Source organism: Prunus dulcis, chromosome 7 (genome assembly GCF_902201215.1).
Source record: "Prunus dulcis chromosome 7, ALMONDv2, whole genome shotgun sequence".
Classification (NCBI taxonomy): Eukaryota; Viridiplantae; Streptophyta; class Magnoliopsida; order Rosales; family Rosaceae; genus Prunus; species Prunus dulcis.
In genome coordinates, this window is record NC_047656.1 from 8,194,062 (window position 1) to 8,202,842 (window position 8,781).

General features: G+C 40.2%; 1 protein-coding gene across 1 annotated transcript; it reads left to right on the forward strand.

The window, feature by feature from the left end:
- Window positions 1–7,263: 7,263 nt before the first annotated feature.
- On the forward strand, window positions 7,264–7,971 carry LOC117633692 (the record flags this gene model as incomplete). The annotated part of the gene is made up of 2 exons (XM_034367403.1): window positions 7,264–7,515; window positions 7,612–7,971. Coding segments are annotated over 2 exons (612 nt in total), but the record flags the coding sequence as incomplete, so codon positions are not given.
- Window positions 7,972–8,781: the final 810 nt, after the last annotated feature.

Here is an 8,781-nt window from a genome sequence, read left to right on the forward strand (position 1 = left end):
CGTCGACGGTGGGGTTGGGGCTGGGCTGGGTCCTGGAGAGACAAATAGAGAGGGGCGAAGGAGAGACTTAGATGATAATAGAAGAGGGTGAGTCTAGGTTCTTGGGGTTGTTGGTAGGGGTGGTTGCGATTTGGTAACTGTGAATTTTTTCCCGAACTGCAAACCGACCGACTATTTGCGGCCGCAAATAGTCGGTTGGTTACCGTGAATTTACAAACCGATTTGAATATTTTGGCCCTAAATTAGACCATTTTAGATCTTTAAGTGTGGTCTTTTTGTGTCATAGAAATTCAATCTTCCACACTTTTAAGCCTAGGTTTGATGCTTCTTTTGAAACTTTTTGAGTTCAAGCATACTTTGACTAAAAAATATAAATTCACAACCTAAAGAAATAAATTCACAACCTCAACTTCTCAAGCATATATAAATTTACAACCTAAAGAAATAAATTCACAACCTCAACTTCTCAAGCATTATATAAATTCACAACCTCACCCTCAACTTCTCAAGCACTCACAACCTAAAGAAAAATCCAATTCAAAGTTAATTAAAGTTACAAACCAAAAGGAGAACTCAAGTGTAGGTAGTGCTAAGTGGATTTTATTATAAGAAGAATCCCTTCTTTATGAGTTGGAGTGGAGGTTGTGTTTTGGGTGTATCGGTTTGTATTTGGGAGATTAAAGACATTAGGTGTGTTAGAATGGCTAGACTTCATCTATAATACAACACAACACAAAAGCAACAACATAAAAGCATATTAGTAATAGATTAAACTCAACCAAATTAAAACACAACATCTAATTGCTAAAATGCAATTTTAAAAAATATATATTTGCGGTTTGCGGTAACCGCGAGTTGCCAAAATCACATACCGCAACCGCAATTGTGGTTCGGTTTCTAAAACCGCAATTTTCGGTCGATTTTTAGCTATTGTAGTTCCAATGCGGTATAATGTCAGTTGATTTTGCTGTTTTTCAGTCTACAATGCCACCCCTAGTTGTTGGTGTGGAGGTTGGGTGAAGATGGGGAGAGAGAGAGAGAGAGAGAGAGAGAGAGAGAGAGAGAGAGAGAGAGAGAGAGAGAGAGCACAATGTTGAGTTTTTTAATTTTATTAATTTTTTAAGTTTTGTTATTTAATTAATTTTTTTAGTTTTTACTTTGTTTATTAAAAGTTTGAGATTTTTTATTTATTTTTTGTGCCACATCAGCTTAAATTTGGAACCCTATTTTGTCACATCTTCAGTTAACAAAATTTTTAAAGATTTTTCTAATGGATTATGTATTTTGAAAGGTTCCGTGAAGTTGGGGTACTGGTCTAACGAGTCTTTAAAGGTTGGGATGAGTTTGTAATGACCCCCATAGTTTAGGGGATTTACTGTAGTTAATCCAATAATAAATTATTATACTTATTTCTTAAAATTGTTTTTAAAAGTAAATAATTAAAAAACAACAAAAAAATATTTATTTTTTTGACTTGGATTCCATACCCCCACTGTCAGTCCTCATCAGCCCACATTGTCTTCCCCGCAACATCCACTATCCATCGATTGCTCCAAGAAAGAACACCCACCCCCACCCCCACCCCCTGCCACAACCCACCCTACTGATCGCTACCTAATGGAAGGACATAACCTTTGCAATTCCAGTTCTCCACCCTCGCACCCATTTTCCCATCTTCTCCCAGATATGCACCCACCCAATTGAAAATTTGATTAAAGCCTAATGAAATTAAGACAACATCATTGGTGCAAATCTAAGAGAAATTCAAAATATCCAAGAAACCCTAGCGGGGACAAAAGTGGAAGAAAGAAATTTTTGGGCAAGAAGTGTGCTTGAGTAATTTCAATTTCATATACGGGTCCTCTGAGATACTAAGTCAAGAGTCATGGTGATGTGGACCAGGCAAGGGTCACAAGAAGACACCAATTCCTTGTTCTTCAAAATGGCGCATTCTGCTCCATTACAGTAGTCTACCGCCTCAAAGAATCGAGCCGAGGCGGCAGAGGAGAGTTCAGAGGCATCTCTGCCGTTGAATCTCGATGCATTACAAAGGGAAGATGAGGGACATATTGAGGATGAACAAGACGGATGGGTAGGGGGATAGGGTGGTTGGTTTTGCAGGGTATGGGCTAAGAGAAGACGAGAGATATTGTTTTTCTTTTTTATTTTGATTTTTAAATTTCAATGATTTTATTATTTTAAGTCCATGTCATTAAAAGATAGAGAATTTTATTATTATTTATTTGTCAACCCAAAAGTCCATGTCATTAAAAAATAGGGCCCATGTTTGACACATCAGCATTAAACATATTTATTAACAGGTTGGCTAATAGATGAGGTAATTTGTAGTTTTTCCAAGGGTTTAAGTATGTACTTGTAAATGTTCCCAAAAGTGGACATGAACTTGAAAATGACCCTATAGTTTAGAGGGTCTTTTGTAGTTTGTCTTTAATCAATAAGAAAGAGTGTTGTTATTTCCACCTCCTATCCTATTCCCCCACCCACTTTTATCCCTAAAACTGTAATAACCCAAAACAAAAAATGCTAAATTAATTATTATTTTATTTTGGAAAAAACGATCTTGCCCTCACCATATTTTAATTGGGAAAAAGTTGACTTTTTGACCGAGAAGGAATTTGACAATTCCACTTACACCGTTGCGTAGAGCACGATGAAACAAGTCCGTAGACACATTGTGGACTCGAATCAGAGTTGTAACGAAGAAAATACGGTCAAAATACCGTGAACGGCAAAACGGTAATTTGAACAAAAAGTCAGATTTTTATCTCTTCTCTCTCTCTCTTCCCCCTCAGTTTCTCTCTCCTCTCTCTCTCTCTCCTCCCTCCGGCGCGACGCCAGCCCCCCTCCCCTTCTAATCAGCCCAGCCATCGCCATAGGCCACCCCGACCTACGGCGCCGGTACCGACGGGACCGCCTCACCCTCGCCGTCACGAGCCGACCGGTCTCCGCCCACGAGCCGACCGGAGCTGACCGGAAAACGGAGAAATCCGACCGATTTTTGCCCGATTTTCAAACCTCTCGTTCTCCTTCAATTCTCATCCGATTTTATCGAGTAAGGTATGGATTCTCACCTATTTTTTGTTCTCTAGCTGATGGTTGGATAGGTTTTCATCAATTTTAGCCGTAGATTACTCAATTTTCGACTTGAAATTTGGCCGAGTTTCGACCTCCGTGATCGGCCATTTCCGGCCAGTTTTTGGGGTATGTCCAAGAACAAAAGTGGCTCCAAATGTAGTGTTATACCTAGAATAGGAGTTTGGAGCCTTGGTTTTGAGTTTTTCCGGCCAGACGTTATCGCTTTGGACACCCACCGCTGTCGACGCTTGTGGCGGCGCGTGGGTGAGGGTGGTGCAGTGAACCTGTGTATTTTTGCGATCCTCGTGTTGTCACGAGGGCGTAGGATTTCGCGGATCTCAATTTGAATTCCGTTTGAGCCCCGAACGAATTTTTCATATTGCGCGATTTCCAGGTTCAATACTGTCGAACCATTGGATCGCACTCAATTTGAGATATGTTGTTCCACATAATTTCGAAACCGTGCAGGTTTCAACAGATTGCGAATCGGAGTCCCGGATACTCCGAAATCGCGAACCCTGGGGCTAGGGTTTGAAAATTAAGTGATTACGCGATTGTGGCCAATCCGACCGTCCAATTCGGGCCAAACTAGCAGGATATGGGTATGTCTCTGTGAGGAACCTTTAGAGAATCACAGATCGGCCATTGGAGGTCGTGGACCCCACGCGGTTCCGGATCGGCCGGTCTGACAGTTTATCGCTTCCTAAGGCCTCATGTCTTTTAAGACCGTTTTAAACGTCTGAAATGCTAAAGTGGGCATAGGTTTGACTTTAAAGTGAGTGCACGCAATTCTAAGAGCCAGGGGTCAGGGTTTTAATTTAATATTTTGATTGAGCAGTTTTATTAATTTAATATTCAAGGTTTAATCAGGCACCCGGGGCGAAACAGACCCGCAGGAGGGACCTTCAAGAGGTCCAGCTAGCTCGGACCAGAAGTGAGTGGACTTTTATTTTATAAATGATTTTTTATAAATGAATTTTATTATTTGATCTTGAATAAGTTTTATGGACTGTTTTTCCGAGCATGATTTGTGCAGTGAAATATCTTATTTATATGCCGATTAGTTAATTATGCTAAAGTGATATAAAAAGCAGAGTTTGAGATTTATACCAGAGGAAATAGCAGCTTAGTTTCAGATTTGCCAAAATACGGTTATTTATCACTCTTCTAAGATATTTTATTTTAAACCACCATGTACCCAACTATGGTTATTACCCTCAGTTATGTCGATGTCTACGGACATCCAGTTTACCCTCAGTTTTGTCAGTGCACTTGACATTTGCCTCATCCAATTTACCCTCAGTTATGTCGATGTCTACGGACATCCAGTTTACCCTCAGTTTTGTCAATGCACTTGACATTTGCCTCACGAGTTTCGGGGACGCCCGGACCGTGAGTGCCAGGATTTGCGGCTCGGATTGACTTGGTGTCCCGAGACCTGCCAGGATTTGCGGCTCGGATTGACTTAGTGTCCCGAGACCTGCTAGGATTTGCGGCTCGAGTTGACTTTGTGTCACCGAGACCTGCCAGGATTGCGGATCAGGCTGACTACGGTCCCCTGAATCCTTCCAATGCAGCTCGAGTTGACTTTGTGTCACCAACACCTGCCAGCGGATCAGGCTGACTATAGTCCTCTGAATCCTGCCAGTTTGTGGCTCGGATAGACTGTGTGTCGCCGAGACCTGCCAGGGGAATTGACAGATTTACAGGGGTACATCTAGGTGGTAGTTTTAAAGGGATTTCAGTGCTTTCATGTGAATGTTGATTACAGTGATTTTATGCGAGTTTTCTTGATATTGAGCATGTTTTACATCTGCGTATATATATGTATATATATTTATGTGCATACTTCGTAATTGAATATAGTCGAACATTCAGAATTTCATATCTATTTTTCTATAGTGGGGGTTATTATGTTCATAAATTGTTTCAAGAACTCTATTTTTGTCCACTCACACTTTCAAATGTTTTGCGCTCCCAGGCAGTAGACGTGCACAGGAATCCACCACCGGGCCTTCTCCTAGCTCCCGCGCCACCCACGAAACGTAGGATTTTGTTGTAAAACACTTAAATTCTTGTAAATTTTTAGTAACTGCTCTGATATCTGGTTAGAGTTGAGAACCAGAACTGGTGGATGTTTTATTTACTTATTCTGGCAGTTGGTGTGAATATATTTGCTTATTTGACAGGTGGAAATTTTTGGGTTTGAGCAAATTACAGGGGAGACTCTGCCGAATTTTCGGTAGGAGTCCAAAGAAATTTTAAACCCTAGTTTGTAACTGGAGGGGTAAAAAAGTCTTTTGTGCCCGACATCTATCAGGTGTCGGACACGCACAGGGTCCGACTCGAATTCCAAAATGGAATTAGGATCGGGTCCTGTCAAAAACACCATTTAATTAGTAAAGTAAAATAATAATAAAATAACATTTTTTTTAAAAACAAAAACTCTCTCTCCTTATGTCTCCCCATTCTCGACGCAACCCAGCATCCCTCCCAACCAACCCTAGCCACCAACCCCCACCTCTTCACCCTCCTCCACCATGGCTTGAGAAAAATCCTCAATAAAACAAGGTTATTTGTGCATACTTATCGAAAAGAATAAGGCTAAACAACTTCCAATAACACTGATAATAATCACTCACCTCAGCATAAGTTATCATGGAATATTTGTAGAACATTTCAATATTCACACTTAGTCTAAATGCTTTCAAGGAAGTACCTTTTATCATTTAGGAAAAAAAAAAAAGTTTTTAGGAATCACAATGTTCTTAATGTTCTTCCTCCACCATGGCTTCTTCAACCTCTGTGCAAAATTGGGGTTGAGGGCCGGATCGATGTTGGAGGCCTTGTTAAAATTGAAGATGCAGTTGTTGAAATGAAAGAACCCATTTCATCTGGGCTTGTTGTTTTTGGTCTTATAGTGGTAGTGGCTTCTAGCATCGAGGATGAAATACATCTGACAACGAAGCCGAAGGGTGGGGGAAGAGCGGAGAGAGAGTTTTTGTTTTAAAATTTATTTATTTATTTTTATTTTAGTTTATTTTTTTATTTGAAATGCTTTTAAAAAGTTTTTTCCTTAGGTCCTTAGAGCATCTTCACCCATAAGGGCTAAGTTTAGGGCAAGGGCAAGCAATGGATGCCACTATTCACGTGAACAGTGTCAGCCTTGCCATTTGTGGTTCCACCCATGAGGGCTAAGTCTAGGGCAAGTCTAAGGCAAATACTATTCATTGTACTTTATTTCCTATTTTTTTATACTTTAAACCATTAATTTTGATAATCTTTTGTAATTAAATTTTCGGATAATATTTTTGGTTGTCACGTGTCCATTATTTTTCAGAAAAGATTTTCGGATGAGAATCTCGATTGCCACATGTCTTATTCCAGATAAAATTTTCGGATATTCATTAAAAAAAATTATAATCTCATATTTCAGATAACATTTTCACCCTCTAAAATTGTGCCACGTGTCCCATGTCAGATAAGATTTTCAGATATTTAAAAAAAATTATAATCTCATATTTCAGATAAGATTTTCACCCTCTAAAATTGTGCCACGTGTCATCTCTGTCAGATAAGATTTTCAGATATTTTTTTAAAATTATAATCTCAGATTTCAGATAAGATTTTCATCCTCTAAAATTGTGCCACGTGTCATCTCTATCTTCTGAATCCCTCTATAAAACTACACCATCAACTCATACCTCTCACACCATCTCTTATCTATTCCTTCATTTCTCAGATTTTACAAAACACATTCTACTCTCAATGTCAAACTTGAGGAGGGTGTTGGAGAGGCAACAGAAAGAAAGGGAAGAAATCCGGCGTAGACGTGCTGAAGAAGATCGGGACGCCGATGAAGAAGAGGAACAAATGCTTGCAGCAGCGGTGTGTATGCTTAATCAATCAAGGCAACACCGTCGTCCTCGTGCCCCAAATGTGGACAGACGTAGGGAGTCTCGGGGTAAGAATCTCTTGGAGGATTACTTTATCCCAAATTCATTATATCCTGCTCATAAGTTTCGAGAGAGATATAGAATGCAGCCACATTTGTTTCAAAAAATCATGCATGATATTTGTAATTACGACACATACTTCATTCAAAAGCATGATGCTGTTGGAGTTTTGGGTCTTATCCCGGAGCAAAAACTTACAGCTGCTTTGCGGATGCTTGCTTATGGGGCATCTGCAGAGCAGGTGGATGAGATTGCAAGGATGGGAAAATCAACTATCCTAGAGTGCTTGGTGAGATTCTGTGATGCAGTGAAAAATTTGTACACGAGGGAGTACCTTCGCAAACCCACGCCGAGGGACCTGCAAAGGCTGCTACAAAAAGCAGAGGCTCGAGGTTTCCCAGGCATGATTGGAAGCATTGATTGCATGCACTGGCAGTGGAAGAATTGTCCTACTGCTTGGCAAGGAGAGTACGGGAATCGAAAGGGCCAAAAAAGTATAATTTTGGAGGCCGTAGCTTCATTCGACTGTTGGGTTTGGCATGCCTTCTTCGGGGTTGCCGGATCTCAGAATGACCTCAATGTCCTTGGTCAATCCCCGGTGTTCGACGAGGTATTGCGAGGTCATTCCCCCCAGGTCACATACCAAATCAACAATACCGTATACTCTGGTGCGTACTACCTTGCCGACGGAATTTATCCTAGGTGGACGACATTCGTGAAAACAATTCCGAATCCCCAATCCGAGAAGGAAAGAAGCTTTGCTTCCTTTCAAGAAGGTTACAGAAAAGACGTGGAAAGGTGTTTCGGTATCTTGCAAGCTCGTTGGGCAATTATCAGGGGTGCTGCTCGGATGCTAGATGAGGAGGTGCTGAGGAGTATTATGATGACTTGCATCATCCTCCACAACATGATTGTGGAGGATGAGTATGACTACGATGCTCCAGAGGTGTTTGAACCCGATCCCATGAACACGGCGTTGACAAGAATATATGAAAGGCCGATGGGACCAAATGGACTACCAATGGAGCCCGAACCGTTAGTTCGGGATGGTCGATTCAACAACCCCATGATTGATCGTTATGAAGAAATGCAATCTTCATATGTTCACGAGAGACGTCAAGTTGACTTGATCGAGCACTTGTGGGAGATGAAAGGCAATCACAATGGATGAAGTCAAGATTAGTGCTTTGTTTGGAATTATGCTTTGTTTTTAATTATGCTTTATTTTGTGTGTGGTGTTTTTTGGAATTATGCTTTTATTTATTATTATTATGCTTTTATGTATGGTTTGTTTTGTGTGTTGTTTGCAATAAATTAAGGTTTGTTTTTAATTAATCTTTGTTTTGATGCTCAAATGTTTTTAATAAATAGTCATATTATTTAATGCTTTTTTTATTTAATGAAAAGGAAACAATACAACAAATTAAAGGATAATACAACAATATACAACAATACAACATATGGCAAAGGTGTTTCAATACAACCTAATGGTTTTCATCATTTAACCAATCCGTATTGCTAGGTCCGTCGTCATGGAAAAGTTTTCTTCTCATCACATCCCTTCGTCTATGCTTCCAATAGGCCTTTGTTTCAGGAGACATATGGCTCATATCCATGGCCATGATTTTCATCTCTCTATCATCCATGTCTTTTTCTTGTGCCTGCTGCTGTTGAATTGCAAATGTTTCCTCTCGTGCCTTGTCCACTTCATCTCTTTTCAAGTCTCTCT